Genomic DNA, 16,696 nt, shown 5'->3' with positions numbered 1-16,696 from the left:
ATTCAAGAGGCTGGGAGTGGGGAGCAGGAAAGTTCTGGGGGCAGCTGCTGTGTGCGGCATATTCTGAGACAGCTAGAGTGAGAGAGGCTGTTTTCGTAATGCTCTACTGAACGTTGGAAATGCAGGTGTTATTCCTGGGTAAAGATGACGGGTTGAACACTTGCATCTATTTTCATTCTCTCTGACACCCACTACAACTACAGTATAGGGAGTTTTTAGAGGTATCACCCACAAAAACAGAGAATGCAAGAGAACAGCGGGCTCTGACATACACAAGAAGCCGTAACTGACCCAGCAGACAGAAGAGAGCTCAACCCTGAGCCCCCAGTGAGAGAAGCTGGTTAGCAGCCTTTTCTACATCCCAGGATCCTTGAAAGGCTCTGGAACTGGAAGGACCTGCCCACACTGGAAATACATAGAGGTCAGGAAACGAAGATTGATTAAAAGTGTTGAAAGCGTTCAAGTTCTAGTCCCCTCTTCTCCATGCTGGGTGGCTGGCCCTCCCCACCCCTGCACCACATTGGAAGGTTGTTCTCTGGAGAGAGTCTAATAAGGGCTTTCTGCATGGGGCGGGGGGGTGTCAGCCACATTGAGAACTGGGGAATAAATAAATACACAAGCACTGAAGTCTGAGACCCCAGCAGTCCTCCTTTTAGACTTTCCCCCTATCCTCTCTAGGGAGACCTCAAGAAATAGCCTCCTTGGCTCCCCCTCCAGGGGAGCTCCCAGTTGAAAGCCTACCAAGGGACTTCAGCTTTGACACAGCTCTAGCAACATCCCCCCCAACACACACACACACACACACACACACACACACACACACACACACTCTTCATTTCTAGCAAGCAAATGATTACCGGATAGCCAGAGAAGACCTCTGACACAGAAGATGAAGACCCAAACAAGCTAGACGGGAGAGCACCGTGGAGAAAAGATTCGATAAGACATTATATTCAGGAAAAAGAAGATACTATTTTAAAGCAGAGCAGGGGGGAAAAGGGGGCCCTTGGAAATTAAAAGCACAAGGGCAGAAGTGAAAAACTAAATTAAGGTTGTAGGTAAAGTTGAGAAAAGCTCCCAGGAAGAAGAGCAAAGAGATGCAGATGAAAAATAGGAGAGAAGAGATAAAAAGTAAAGGGCCGATCCCTGATGTACAACAGCAGGATATTAGAGTTCCAGAAGGAGAGAACAAAGAAGACACGAGGGGGAGAGTTATCAAAGAAAACGATCCATGGAAACATCCTAGACCTGAATGACAGTTTGCAGACTGAGTGGGGCTTCTGTGTGCCCCGTACAAGGGGAGGAGGACCCACACCAACTCACATTATTGGGAATTTCAAAACCCTTGGGCCAAAGAGAAAAGCCTGCAAGTTCCCAGAAAAGAAAAAAAAAATCAAGTTACAAAAAAGGTCAGGAAACGAAAGGCTTTGGACTTCTCAGTAACAACAGTGAAAGCTAAAATGCATCTGAGCACTGCTTTCCCAATGTGAGGAAAATTGACAACCAGCTGACAGATCAGTTCCACGGTAATCTCTTGATCAGGTGCGAGGGGAGAATAAAAACATTAATCAGCCATGTAAGGTGTATGTAAGGTGGCAAGACATTTACCTCCCTGAGCGCTTTATCAGGATGCTATTAGAGGATGTGCTCCACCAAAACAAGGGAGTACACGGAGAGAGGAGAACGGGGAATGAAGATCCAAGGGAAAAGTGACCAAAATCTAGGACAACATGGACCAGGCTTGGAGGGCCACCTTTCTCTTGGCTCTGAAGGCTCCAAGAGAAATTTCACCAAGAAAATGGAATGTACGTGAAACATCTCAGTTCTGAAACCTTTAATTAGAGATTTTTAGGTGATCGGCAGAGGTTTGGTGTCAACTTAATGATAAGTACACAGAAAACTAAGCGAATGATTACATCCAGGAAAGACAACAACAGAAAATGTGCAGAAAGGGAAAAGTAACCATAGTTTATTTCCTGGCTCAGCTCCCAGTAGCATATGTAGTCATCATAAGGTAAACACCGAATACCGATCTAACCAAAATACTTATGTACCTGTACTGGGAGTGATGTGGGGGAGGGAAGAGCTAAACCTCTTCTCGAGGGGGAGGTCAAAGGCTGGGGTATTAAGAAGGGGCCATACAAAAGCACTCTCCAAAGATACAGAGATAAGAACCAAGAACCAGCTAAGAGCTGCAAATGGTTTCTTTCCAGAGAAGGGAAATGAGGATGACCCTTGGAGGGCAACTTGACTCTTGGCATGCATAAATAATTTTGATTTAAAAGCTAAAAAAACCCAAAACACTTAAATAAAAAAAATACACTCTCATCCATGCCCCTGTGACTCTGGTAATTTCTCCAAAGCCTGAATAAGCATGAGGACTCTTGATTTGCTGAAAGCCTTGGGAGTGGGTTTTTTGCAAGCTATACTAAGCAGATAGACCCAGCCTATAAGCAGGCATCAGAAAGGTTCAGAAAAACTGGGGACGGGTAGACGGAGCCAGAAGCTCAGGAGCCATACCCACAGAGCCTCCTGATGCCTCAGGCAGGTGTCCTAGGGCCTCTGTGCTTACAGAGTTGATGCTGGGAGGCAATGAGAAGAGGCCAGGCTTTGCACACACCACCTGCCCTCAGGAACCCTGGAGGGGGAGGCTGGGAGAGGCCAGTGTGGGAGCCTTCCTACTGGCTCTAAGACCTCAGATCTCCCCCAGGTCCTACTACCCTGGCCAGGGCCCCGGAAACCAGAAACCCAGGTCACACTGTGCCACTACTCATCCAAGTTTACAGAAAGCAAGATCACTATTTACAAGAACAAAAACATTGAGCTAATTCTCTTTTAAATACACCAAAGAAAGCCACAAAGAGAAAACAGAAACTTCTGAGTGCCAAAGGACCACTGTATCCCTGTCATCAGGCTTTTCCTACTGCCCTCTGCCGCCCAGGCCACTCTCTTGCCTTGTTCTCTGCTGATGGGCAGACCCTTCCCAATATTAACCAATCCATTTTTCCACCAGTGAATCCAAGTTAAGAAAATAAGACTTTCTTCCCAGATCATTCAAACCCCTGAGCCAAGTTATAGCCATCCCCGGAGCTCCCTGGGGCCCAATTCTCACAGCCTTTTCCAGAGACGTGTTCTGGGCAGTGTGAGTCACGCAGCTCCCATCACTGGGCCCACAGAGGACACAACAGGGACACTCGGGCCCCCACCCCCAGCCAACCTCTCCTTGCTCATTTCGGGAAGCATCTTCCCCCTTTGACCAAGATTGGAAAGACATGGAAGGAAATTTAGTCCTAGATCTCAGTCCCCAAAAGCCAGTCTGAGGCCCGGTGATGATCAGTGATGATGATCAGTGACAAAGTGCTTAATGACCGGTAGCAAAAGCAGGAAAGTAAAGACAAAAAGAGACGTGTATAAAGAGAACTGTTCTTGCTTCTGGGATTAGATCCTTTTTATAGTTTTGCTCTAAAATGAACATTTTTAAGAAATGAAATGATGGTGGTTGTGGATCACGTAGCTTTTAAAGTCCTTACTTGGCAAAATTGGAAAGTTGGCATCACCAGCTCCTCTTCCTCAAAAAAAGAAAAAACAATTTGGGGAGACTTTTATTGGACTCTGAAAGTCCAAAGTCTGGGACAAACCTTGGTCACCGATATAAAAGAGAGTAAGAACAAGTCCCAGAGCCAGAACCACAGGCTCGGGTGCTGAGGAGAGCACCAAGCATGGGGTACAAGTCTAAATGTGTACCAGAACATCCCAGCTAGATGCTTGTCTGGCTCACCTCACGCCCCTCAGCGATAGGGAGCTCGAGCCCTCTGCACATAGCTCTACTGATTAGAAAGTACTTCCTCATACTGTTGAGAACTCTGCGTTCTTGGATCCAGACCTACACCTGGGAGCACCTAGAACCAGACCTCTCACCTGCAAGAAAACAGGCTCCATGCGGCACCCCTTCCACCCTGTTTCCTTTGCTTGGGGTCTATTTGCTTCCTCCCAGCCCAAATCATTCCTCCTAGGAAGGAATGGCTAGCAAGTGAGTTCTTTTTTTAAATTTAAATTCAATTTGCCAACATACAGCATAACACCCCATGCTCATCATATCACGTGCCCTCCTTAGTGCCCATTACCCAGTCACCCCATCCCCGCACCCACTTCCCCTTCCATAACCCTTTGTTTCCCAGAGTTGGGAGTCTCTCATGGTTTGTCTTCCTCTCTAATTTTCCCCACTCAGTTTTCCCCCCTTCCCTTATGGTCTCTTTCACTATTTCTTATATTCCATGTATGAGTGAAATCATATGCTAATTGTCTTTCTCTGATTGACTTGTTTCACTCAGCATAATAGCCTCCAGTTCCATCCACGTCAATGTAAATGGTAGGTTCATCCTTTCTGATGGCTGAGTAATATTCCAGTGTATATACAGACCACAGCTTCTTTATCCATTCATCTTTCGAAGGACATTGTGGCTCCTTCCTCAGTTTGGCTATTGTGGACATCACTGCTATGAACACTGGGGTGCAGGTGCCCCTTCATTTCACTACATCTGTATCTTTGGGGTAAATCCCCAGTAGTGCAATTGCTAGGTCCTAAGATAGCCCTATTCTAAACTTCTTGAGGAACCTCCATACTGTATTCCAGAGTGGCTACACCACCTTGCATTCTTACGAACAGTGTAAGAGGGTTCCCTATTCTCCACATCCTCACCAACATTTGTTGTTTCCTGTCTTGCTAATTTTAGCCCATTCTCACCAGTGTAAAGTGGTATCTCATTGTGGTTTTGATTTGTATATCTCTGATAACGAGTGATGTGAAGCATTTTTTCATGTGCTTGCTGGCCATGTGCAGGTCTTCTTTGGAGAAATGTCTGTTCATGCCTTCTGCCCATTTCTTGACTGGATTGTTTGTTTTTTGGGTGTTGAGTTTGATACTTTCTTTTTTTTTTTTAAAGATTTATTTATTTATTTATTTATTTATGATAGACAGAGAGAGAGAGAGAGAGGCAGAGACACAGGAGGAGGGAGAAGCAGGCTCCATGCCGGAAGCCTGACGTGGGACTCGATCCTGGGACTCCAGGATCACACCCTGGGCCAAAGGCAGGCGCTAAACCGCTGAGCCACCCAGGGATCCCCTGATACTTTCTTTATAGATCTTGGATACTAGCCCTTTATCTGATATGTCATTTGCAAATATCTTCTCCCATTCTGTAGGGTGCCTTTTAGTTTTGTTGACTGTTTCCTTTGCTGTGCAGAAGCTTTTTATATTGATGAAGTCCCAATAGTTCATAATTTTGTTTCCCTTAACCAGTGAGTTCTAACCCAGCTCTTCTGCTCCTGGCCCAGTGTCCTGTCCCCTCATGTGGCAGTGGCTAAGTGTCCTAAATCCATGAGATGGTTCTGGCTGTTCAGAACCAGTTGGAAAAGGAACAAAGAAACCAAAATGGGAAGGGTGGGGGGGAAGCAACATACAAAAAAGTCAGTGTGATCCCAACATTTATATATCTGCTTAGAAAAAATTACAGAAGGAAATAAGGCAAATTGATCATTACAATCATCCCTTGAGGTGGGCAACCTGACAATTTTTATTGTATTTTTGCTTTTCTGTGTTTTCCTACAATGATCCAGTTTTTATGTGTACAATAGAGTGAAATAACGACCATTTAGAAGAACGAAATAAGTAAAATTACAAGTAGGCTTGTCCCAAGACCCCGTCTCAGTGCCCAGCCACCATCTAGTGAAGCACTTTGGGGTCCGGTGCTCCAGCAGTGGTCAGGGCTGGTGCTCTCTGGGGGCAGGGGCTGCCTGCACACCGTCCCACAGGCCTCTTACCACCATGCTGGTGCAGAGGACTGTGACTCATCCTTGCACTTGCTGTTACAGGGCCCAGCGTGAGCCCCTTGTTTTACAGATAGGGATTCATGCTTAGAGGGAGATGTTATAGGCAGAGTGATGGAACTGGGCCCCGACCCAACCCTCTGATGCTAGTCCAGTGCTTGCTCCTCTGGGGCTCAGGACAGGGATGCCAGGCTTGAATGGAGTATACTGGAGCCATGGGGAGTGCTGGCCCACCGGTCACCTGGCACATTCCATCCCAGCCATCCAGGGTCAGTCTTTGTCAGGCTCTCCCCTTGTGCCCCCAGGGCACTTTGCAGACCCAGGCACACAGTCAGCACCAAGCCAAGCCCTGATCAGAGGTGGAGGCCCTGGTTAGAACTGGGGTCAGGGATCCCTGGGTGGCGCAGCGGTTTGGCGCCTGCCTTTGGCCCAGGGCGCGATCCTGGAGACCCGGGATCGAATCCCACGTCGGGCTCCCGGTGCATGGAGCCTGCTTCTCCCTCTGCCTATGTCTCTGCCTCTCTCTCTCTCTCTCTCTCTCTCTCTCTCTCTCTGTGTGTGTGTGTGACTATCATAAATAAATAAAAATTAAAAAAAAAAAAAGAACTGGGGTCAGACCAATGTTTATAGCAGCAATGTCCACAATAGCTCAGATGTCTATCAACAGATGAATGGATAAAGAAGATGTCGTACATACATACAACGGAATACTATTCAGCCATCAAAAATGAAATCTTGCCATTTACAATGATACTATGCTAAGCGAAATAAGTCAATCAGAGAAAGATAATTATCATGTGATCTCAGTCATGTGGAATTTAAGAGACAAAATGGGATCACAAGGGAAGAGAGCAAAAAATAAAACAAGGTGGAATCAGAGAGGGAGACAAACCATAAGAGACTCTTAATCACAGGAAACAAACTGAGGGTTGCTGGAGATGAGGGGGTGGGGAGACGGGGTAATTGGGTGATGGGTAAGGACGACATGTGATGTAATGAGCACTGGGTGTTATATAAGACTGATGAATCCCTGACCTTTACCTCTGAAACCAATAATACATTACTTAATTGAATTTAAATAATTTTTTAAAAGATTTTTTTTAAAAAACATTTTTCTCAGGGCAAAAAAAAAAAAAAAAATGGAGATAGGGTCAGAGCAATCCAAGCTCTGCAAACATGTGACCTACGGTCAGGTGCCTTGAGCAAGCCGCTCCAGGCTTCCGTTTTCTGATGGGTAAAACCAGGGCAGAAAGTATTTGACAATGATTAGACTGGGTGGTCCTGAGTTTATACCCATGTTTCACATTCAAATATTTTGGGACTGCCCAGTGACACTGTCCCTGACCTGAGGAATGGAGGGCAGAAGCTTCCCATCTGGGCTGCCCCTCAGCCCTGGTCCCTGAGTGGAGAGTCTGGGTGAAGGACCAGTGTGAAGGACCCCCCAGCCGGCACGTGTATGTGTGTTTGAGCACATGTAGGTGTGTGCACGGGTATGTAGGTGGGGGGGTGGGATGTGGAGGCGTGCCTGTGTGGGGGTGGGGAGTGCATGTGTGAGCAGGGGTACCAAAGGACAGGCTCCCCATTTTGTGTCTGGCATAGGCACATTCTCCAATTATTTCTCCTTTGAGATATCAGTCATTTCTTCTCCAAGACCCCAGCTCCCAGCTACCCATCCTACTCACCCCTTCACACCCCTTCTTATTCCTTTATCTTCCCTGCCTCAATCGCAAGCCCCTGGCTCTGTGCTCTTTCTCTGTCTCTGCCCAAAAGAAGGTCCGTCACTTTGGAGAGGCCGCATCGCCCTAGTTGAACGTGTGCGCCTTCCACCTGTGCGTCTCTCCCTTATGACCTCCTTCCCACCACCCGCTCCATGCAGGTCCCTAGCCCTCTTCCAAGAGGTGCCCACCTTGTTCCAGACAGAAGAGAAGATAGCTTCTCATTGCACAATGACAAATTCAAACCCTTATCCTGCTGAGATCAGAATGAAACATCGGGAAGCCTGACACCACCACGATTTGTTGACCTACATTGCCTCTCTCTACGCACTGCACACATTTTAGTAAAAAATCTTAGAATTGATTGGGGAGCCCTTTTATGGTACACCTCTGCATTCATCCTGGTGCTTTGGAGAAAGGGCAGGGCCTTTTCAGAGCAGGAACAAAAAAACTCAAGGATGGTCCTTAAAAGGTTGGGAGTGGGGGGCACTGATAGCTCATGTCAGCACAGCCAGTGGAGTGCAGGAAGCCTTGGGGAGCACACGGAAACAACTCCCAGCCACCCTCAGTGCCCCGCCCATTTCACAGATGGAAGAAGGCAGGTTGAGATGATAGTACCTGGGCTCTGAGTCCTGCTCCTGGCTTCTCAGAGAAGAAACTGAGAAGGTTCTTAGTTCTTCTAGAAAAACCCTAGTCTACTGAGGCAGCCTGAGCAGAAGAGAAGGGCTGAGGAGGGGGCTGGGCAGCCGGCCAGCAGAGGCACCCTGGCTTCCCCAAGGCCCAAAGGGTTGTGCAGAGCCTCCTGACCTTTCCCATTTCTCTGGTTTGGGGCATAAAACATAGCAGAGAGCTGGCTGGTGCAGGGTCCTCTGGGTGGGGGGTGTGGGGTCAGGTAAATGGTCCCAGGAAGCTGGTGCTGGGCCATAAGCTGAAGCTCAAAAGGGAATCATAGGCAGGACCCTGGAGACTCAGCCAACAGGGCCAGTGGGAGCCTTAGTGAAGCCTGCCACCTTCACGGATGGTGAGACCTGGAGCAAGACACATTGCCTCGGGACACTTTGGCCTCTGTCCTACGAAATGGTGACAGTCCTCACAGCCTGTCCAGGACTGATGCAAGGATGGAGTGGGGCCAGACATGTGTGTGAGAAGTGCTGAGAATCCATGCCTTGCTGGGCCCCATGCCTGGTGGTCCACAAGCCCCTCTGGAAAGGCTGCCACCAGACCGCCCCACGGCCAGAGGGGCTGCCCCTCCCCCAGTGTCCTCAGCCCCTTCACCGACCCCAGTGGCACACCCCACCCCGCCCCCATGCTGCACTCACCCTCAGGGCTGGCAGGGAGCTGACCTGGTCTGTGGTCAGTGTTGCCTCCTTGTAGTACTTCCCAGGGGGACAGAGCTTCAGGAAGGTGTCGTGGATGCTAAGGAGAGAAGCATAATGAGCTGGGGACAGCAGACCACGCGCCCCTCTCTTGCCAGCCTCTCCAGAGGAAGGGGACTTAGGACTGAGTGTCATAGTAAAGGCAGTTAGACATCTTCCCACCCTTCTAGAAACATCCTTGAGGACTCCAGTGTGCCCAGCACACAGTGTGGGGGGGGGGGGAGGTGCAAAGATGAGCCTGGTGTGAAGAAAGGGATGTGAGTGTGCTCTATGGCACTGAATACACTCCAGAAGTGTTATAGAATGTCAGAGCTGCAAGGGACATCTGTGGTCCCTCAGTCCAGCCCCTCACTTGCAGATAGAGAAACCAACGTGGCCCTGGGGAAGCCAGAGTGTCACCCCAGGCCATCTGCCCAGCCCTGCCCTTGGCCCTGAGAAAAGAGGTCACACGCTGGGTGTGGCTGAGCCGGGATTAGAGCCCGACTGCCAGCAGCCAGCAGACTACAGGCCCCTCTCACCCACAGCCCAGCCCCACAGACTGCAGGACTAAGCAACCCGCCTATCCCCCCTTCATCAGTGTTCATGTTGTAGGCCCACATGGTCATGGAGGCTTTGCTTGTGAGGGAGAGATGGAGTGTGAAGTGGCTGTGTGATCGTGTAGGGGGAGAGGGCAGGAGCCCTAGGCTCCCCTCACAAATACATGAGGATTAAACGAGGGGAAGCCTATAAACTTCAGCACTGTGCTTCTCCCCACCGTCCAACCTCTTAGCTCAGCTCAGCGCTAGGAGGTGCACATCTGGCCAAGCTAATTCATACTCAGGAGTGAGTGACTAACAGCCCCTCACTGTTGTTTGCAGGGTGTGCGGTCTTTTAACCCAAATGAATCTCTGATTGGTGGGAGTTGAGGACAGGTGACTCAGTGAAGAATTCAGAGGGTGATTTTATAAGTGGATATTTGGAGGTAGAGAGGGAGGGGCTCCCCCTCCCAGGACCTTGTGCCTCAGTTTCTCTGGCCATGGTGAATGGAGATCCAGTACCAGGAGAATTCAGAGCCATGAACGGCTCCCCATCTAGCCCCTCATGTTTTCACAGCTCAGAGACTGAGAAAATGTCCCCTGGATCCCGGCTGTGGGAGAGCAACGAGGATATCAGCTGTGTCCGAGTTCCTATTCTGTCTTTCTGCCTCCTGCCCAGGCCCTCCTCTGCTCTGTCTGGTGCATTCCCACCCTCTTGCCCTCTGGCTTCCTGATGCCTCCAGATGCCCTTGGCCCAAAGGAGGCACCCGCTGGAGACTGGAGGTGGTGAGAGAGCCAGGGTGGGGACCTGTCCCTCCCTCCCCCCTTCCAGCCTAGGTACTCAGGGCCATGTCTGTCTGAGCCCTGGCTTCCACAGCTCCTGCTCTCTACTGGGCACCTCAGGCCTGCGGGGCAGTCCCTCAGCCTCTGAGCACACTCCCTTTGCTATAAAGGCCCTTCAAAGGCCCCCGCTGAGTGTCCTGCCTGTCACCCCCTTCCTGCTGGAATGCTGCCAGAACCGTCAGGGGGACCCATGTGGACCCTCTAGCTGTGTGACCCAGGCAAGCTGCTTGACCTCTCTGAGCAGACACCTGGGCTCCAATCCTGACTCTGCCCAACGGGGAGATAAAATCTCCATCCCTGGCTCTATGCTGACGCATGAGAGGGGCCTGGAAACAGGAGCCAGAGTGGCGCATGGCTAGTGGGGAAGGACAGGCTCCATCAGCCTCGTAAGGGGCCCTGGACTGTCACCAGAGACTGCTCTGACAAGTTGGGGAGAGAGCTGAGAAGCAGGTCATGGAGTGGGTGAGGGGAAACATTCCCCAGGAAAGTATGGAGGGCACTGAAGAGCACAGAGGGGGAAAGGCAGGCCATCGGCCCTGGAGTGCAGGGAGGGATGCGGCCCCAGTCAAAAGGAGATTTGATCATTGTCGTCCTTAGAATTGCTGGCCTGAGGTGAGAAAGAGCAGACTGACTTTCAGTAAGGTGCGCTGAGTTTTAAGACTTCTCTGAGGCCTGGGCACCCTGGTGGCTCATTAGGTGAACGGCTCCCTTTGGTTCAGGACATGATCCGGGGTCCAGGATCAAGTCCCTCATCAGGTTCCCCACAGGAAGCCTGCTTCTCCCACTGCCTAAGTCTCTGCCTCTCTCTCTCTGTGAGTCTCTCATGAATAAATAAATAAAATCTTAAAAAAAAAAAAAAACAACCAAAAAGGAAATCCCTGAGGCCCTGCACCCTGCAGCCACCCAGAGCAGAGCCTCCTGCTCCCCTGCCCCCCCCCTTCCCCAGTGGGAGTGGCCTGCGGCCAGCTGTCAACTCTCACAGATATTTTTCACCTAACCTGCATGACAGACTTGCAAGGAAGGAGCCATCATCTCTCCTTTACACATGAAACCGAGGCTCAAGGAGGTAAAATAACTTGCTTCAGGTCCCATGGTGGTACCGCTTAAATCCAGAGCTGCAGACCCTGAAGCTCTACACCCCCCTTCAGCCCCTGGGAGCCCAGAGAAGGAAGGTGTCAGGAGCACCCCTGGGGGGACCAGGTAACTGCCACTGCCTTCCTCTCTTATTTACCAAGACTACGCGCTGGATGCGCTCAAGCACGTTTTCTCCTTGATTTTTCCAACATTCCTGTGGGACAGGTGTAGGAGTGGTAATTTCTAAAGAAGGGTAAACTGAGGCTCAAGGAGCTTAAAGGGTGTGCCCAAGGTCTTAGAGGTTGAGAGAGAGTGGGGGCCGAACCCCACACCAGGTTCTGCAGGCTGTGCTGCGCACCCTTAAAGGATCCTCCCCCACCCAGGTGTGAGCCTGTCAGCCCCGCCCCCTTGGAGAGCTTTCTGGGGAGGGGTGTGGTGGGGAGGGCCTTGCCGGGACTTCATGCCTTCCCAGGCCACCGAGTGGGTGGGCTGCCCGCAGATGAATCGTGGCTGCATCTCTGCTGCCACAAAATGTTCTCCTCCTCCAAATATGGATCAGCCGGCTCTAAATGGAACTCTGAATTAATCACTAATGGACTCAAGAGTCAAAGCCATTTGAAAAACTCACACATTCAGCCTGCCAGAAATCAAGGAGCCTGTGCTGTGGCTCCCCCCCACCCTCACCCCAGACAAGGGGAGGGACTGTCTGCGGGCTGAGGCCTGGAGACAGGGAGGCGGGCCCTGCAGCTCATGCTCTGGGGGACCTTGGACCTGCCATATCCCCTCTTGTGCCTCAGTTTCCTCTCTGTAAAATGAGAGACTTGGTGACCCCCACTGCCCCCTCTGGTTCAGGCATCCTATGACTATTTCTGTACCCTTCTCTGCACCCTTGCCTCTGAAGCCCTATTTAGTGATGGTCAACTGGGTCCCACATCCGGGAGCCTGTGAAAGTACCCTGTACCCACCCCTAGAGACTCTCATTCAAGGCCAGGGTGGCGGCAGGACCTCTATGTTCTATGAGCTTCCAGGTTCCTGTGTTCCTGGCAGGATGGACAACACAGCTCCAGTGCCAGCTTCCATTTCTACTCCTTTCTTCCGGGCTCAGGTCCCTGGGCCCTGGGGTCAATAGTCCTTTGCCCTACAGTACAGCCTGCAGGTATTTTATAAATAGCCCTATCTCTAGCCTGAAAAGGTAGCTTTTATGATCTGCTCCTTTCAAGCTGTGTGGCTTGGGCAAACCGCTTCATTTCCCTGAGCCAGTCTCCTCATTTGCAAAAAAAAAAAAGGAGGGGGGGAGGCGGATAATAAAAGCATAAAAATAATAGCTAGCCCACAGTCAGCACTGATCCACACACCCACTGATGCTCTGACCTCTGACATGCATTTGATCATTTAATCGTCCTAATAACAACCATGTGAGGTTAGGTTCCAGTACTTTTATCTCAGGCTTTTTATAAGTGTGGGAACAGGCTCAGCAAAGAAATTCACCCACGGTCACGCAGCGAGAAGTAGCAGAGCCCAGCCTCAAACCCAGGCCTTTGGCTTGAAGGGAGCAAGCTTGTAACCACTGTGCCTGCTGACCTGCTGGTGCTCCAGGAGGACCAGGTGCTAATGGCCAGGATGAGGCCTGGAGGCTGGAAAGGGCTGGGACCTCAGGGGTGCTGAGAGGAAAGAGTGGCCCTCATGGCTGGGTCAGCCTGTGCAGGGGCTAGGGGCAAAGGTCCAGGCTCCCCACGCAGACAGACCTACCTACAGGCTGAGATGGTGACCAGAGTAGTCCCTGAGCAATACAGAGCAGTCAGCTCAGACTGAATCAGGCCTACCTGGGCTCCAACCATGGAGGTCTAAAGGAAACCACATGTGCCCTCTCTGGGTCAGGCCCCAGACACAGAGTCTGCAGCTGTGGCTGCAGATGAGGACCTGGAAGGGCCTTTGCACTGAGCCCAAGAGACATCTGGAAGTCAAGGGCTTCTCGTGGAGCAATTTGATCAGAAGTCAGGGAGGATTGACTTGGAGCTGAGGCCGAAAGGGACTTTGTTCTTTAAAAGACCAACAAGCCATGAAAGAAAATCCCCACAGGCAAGAAATTTAGGGTGGACAGACCCCTTCTTGGAGAGCCCAGCCAAGGCAGCCTAGGATTGGGAAGGGGCTGGCTCTAAAACCAGAGTCTGTCACATGTGGTCTGCCCCTCCAGGGGTGCATCATCTGCAGATCTAGTGACCAAGCCCTTGTGTTTTATGCAGGTCACAGATAAGAAGGTGGGAAAGTAAAAAAAAAAAAAAAAAAAAAAAGATGGGAAAGTATTAGATGAGGGCAGAGCCACCCTCATCCAGAGGTTACTTGTGTCTATTAGTCTCTTGGATACTTTTTCCAACTGGACTGATCTCTCCAACTGCACCGTCATCCAGGCTGTATTTCTTTGTCACATTAATAGGAAAATCACAGCACGTCTTCAGAGGCCACATAGGACAATTGTCCAAAAGTGACTGGGGTTTAGTCTAGCCCAAATTGGCCACTCTTTCCCATAAGCACTACGTGCCATCAGCTCCCTAAACCACTGCAAGTGCCACTGGGTGTCCATTTCAAAGCTGCCCCTTTACTTTGCAGACAACAAGGCCATGCTAGCACCGATGTTGTCAGTGGCCCAGGTCTTCTCCAAGAAGCTAACCTATGGAGCGCCTGGGTGGCTCAGATGGTTAAGTATCTGCCTTTGGCTCAGGTTGTGATCTCTAGGTCCTGGGATTAAGCCCCACGTCAGGCTCCCAGCTCAGTGGGGAGTCTGCTTCTCCTCCCTCTTCCTCTATTCTGCTCATCTGCACCCTCACCCCTGTATCCGTCTGTTTCAAATGAATAAATAAAAAATCTATTTTAAAAAGAAGCTAACCTATGACCAGCGTGCACGTGTGTGTCCTTCCAGACATGTTCTCTTTGCGTGTGTATGTGTATGCACGTAGAAACTTTTATTTTACAAAAAAGGAAGTATCCTGTATATACCAGTCTAGTTTACCAAAATAACACAGTTTATTAATTTGTTATAATGGAGCACATCCTCCAAAAGCTTCCTCAGACAAGATGCAAAAGAGGTCATTTTAAAAAATAATTTGCCAAAAAAATAAATGAAAAAAATAAAAAATAATTTGCAAGTCAATAAAGTTACTTCACTTTCACTCTTGATTAATAGTTTAGCTATGACTTAATTCTAGATTGGGATTTTTTTTTCCTTATGGTTTTGGAGGTCTTTAGCTCCTGTCTTCCAAGTCCCAAACCATTCTGATTCCCAGAGCTCTGTATATATTTTGTTTTAGTTTTTGTTTTCTCTTTGGAAGCATTTAGCATCTTCTCATTATCTCTGGTGTTCTGAAATGTTATGATGGCATGGTTTAGCACAGGTTTTTCAGTTTTCTCTTCAAATATCTAGTGTCTCTCAGCTTCCAATTCATACCTAACAAGTGAGGCTGGCAAAAGCCAACCAGGGGCTCATCCCAGCTTATCATGGGGCCTGGTGGCCCTGAGGCAAGAGCCTGTCTGCTCGACTCTGTCCAGTTGGGCTCCTGTCTTCTGATGGGCCTGGAAAGGGGTTCCGAGCAGATGGCAGGGCAAGAGAAGGAATCATAGAAGACTTTGAGTCACCCTTTCTGGACCTGGACACACCATGCCGTTCATTCCCTCTGCAATCCCATGAAGAGGGCATCTGTGGCCTCTCACACTGCATGACACCACTTGTCTTTGGCCCAGAGCCTGTCCTGCTGGACAATAACCTACATGACAACAGGCACTGTGGACTCTTCCCCGATATGTTCCCAGGGCCCTTGCAATGTCTGACACATAGCAGGCCCAGAAAAGAGGCTTGGAGAGGGAGCTAGGTCTTAGAGCACATCCAGGTTTACCCAGCCAGCTTCAAACCTGTTTCCTAAGTCCTTCCATCATTCCCCCATCCCCCCAAGAAGCCTCATCCACTTCTGTGATTCTGTGAAGAAATCCTGCCTTGGATCCCCTAGTGGCTTAATGCCTGAGGTTTTGCTCAACTTGGCTTTTGGGCTCTCCCAGCTGGGGTCTGTGCCAGTCTCATTTCCAGGGGCTCTGCCTGCCCTGTGCCAGTCTCATTTCCAGGACTTTACAGTGCTGAGTGAGGACCACACTCAGGAACCAGAATGAGATGTACCAGGACGAGAGCTCAGCTCAAGGGCAGGGAAAGGGGCCCCTCTACTCACCACAGGATTTCATTTCTGGTCAGGAAGGTCAGAGCCTACAAAAAAGCACAGAGAGGTGACCTGCCCACTGCGAACAGCCCTGCTTTGGCTCCCCTGGGGAGTGGGGAGTTTGAGGGACTGGGGAGGAGATGGCCATTCTCTTATCCCGCAGCTTGCACAATGCAGGCACCCCAGTACTCGGCCGTGGATCCCCCCAGCGATTGGAAGAGGAGCAGAGGGTGCCCTTCCTCCCTCCCTCCCCAGGCTTTGACAGCTTTAGGAAGGAGCATGCTGTCACAGACTGGGAGAGAGGATTGAAATCAAGCCTCAGGCCCTGGGCTTTGGAGCCAGAGACAGATGGGGGAGGAGGCCTCAGAGGACTGGTCTGCCTCTTGCGGATGCAGGTTTAGCAAAGGCAACAGCTTCCACGACCCTTCCACTCATCCCACCTGCCTCAGGAAGCTCCCCCCAGTTTTGCCCAGAACATCCTGCCTCATCCACCCACCTGGTATTCTTCAAGGTCCTCACAATGCATCTGGTGCCTCAAACATTGCCCCATGCTGACCCCACCCTGCTCTCTGCCTGCAGGAGAACCTCAGCCCCAAGGGCTGAGTACGTGAGGTGACCTGGTGATCCAGTTGCCATGGTAGCCTACATTCCACCTTCTGCCCATTCTACTTGAGCCTCTGAGTGGGCAAAGAAGCAGATTCTTTTGGCTCCCAACGCTAATTGGGAACCTATTGTGCCCCAATACACAAGCAGCAATCAGAAAGGCAACCCAATAGCAGGGTTAAGGATCATCCTATTGGCTCAAGAGTCACCCTGGTGGGGTTCAAATCCCAGCTCTGTCACATTCTGACAAGACACATAATCTTGGACAAGTTACTCAACCTCTCTGGATCTTAATTTCCTCATCTGTAAAATGAGGGTGTGGGATTGTTGTGAGGATTATCTGAGTAATACAGGTAACAGTGTTGGCCTATTATAGGTGCTCAATAAGGTGAGTTGGCTATTAGAACCCTATCCCAAACACTGTGCCAGGTTTGGGGACGCAGTGACGAGTAAGCAGAGACTCTGACCTCAAGAAGTGACCCAAAGGGTGCAGAAAAAGGCATTCGCCCCATCAGCCAGGGTCCCCGCAGGAACAGAGGGCACAT

At 50.2% G+C, this 16,696-nt stretch overlaps 1 protein-coding gene across 1 annotated transcript in view; it reads right to left on the bottom strand.

The window, feature by feature from the left end:
* The window catches only part of CIB4 (calcium and integrin binding family member 4), a 49,892-nt gene extending 33,794 nt beyond the window's left edge, over positions 1–16,098 (bottom strand). Inside the window, exons 1-3 of the mRNA XM_041755259.1 lie at positions 16,045–16,098; positions 15,561–15,595; positions 8,861–8,957 (exon numbers count right to left, since the gene is read on the bottom strand). Of these exons, the coding sequence (XP_041611193.1) occupies positions 8,861–8,957; positions 15,561–15,595; positions 16,045–16,098 (186 nt within the window). The remainder of the gene's footprint in view (positions 1–8,860; positions 8,958–15,560; positions 15,596–16,044) is intronic.
* Between the last annotated feature and the right edge of the window lie 598 nt (positions 16,099–16,696).

The sequence above is a fragment of the Vulpes lagopus genome, chromosome 5 (genome assembly GCF_018345385.1).
Source record: "Vulpes lagopus strain Blue_001 chromosome 5, ASM1834538v1, whole genome shotgun sequence".
Taxonomy (NCBI): Eukaryota; Metazoa; Chordata; class Mammalia; order Carnivora; family Canidae; genus Vulpes; species Vulpes lagopus.
The sequence above is the reverse complement of the archived record's forward strand: the minus strand, read 5'-3'. Positions and strand labels throughout refer to the sequence as shown.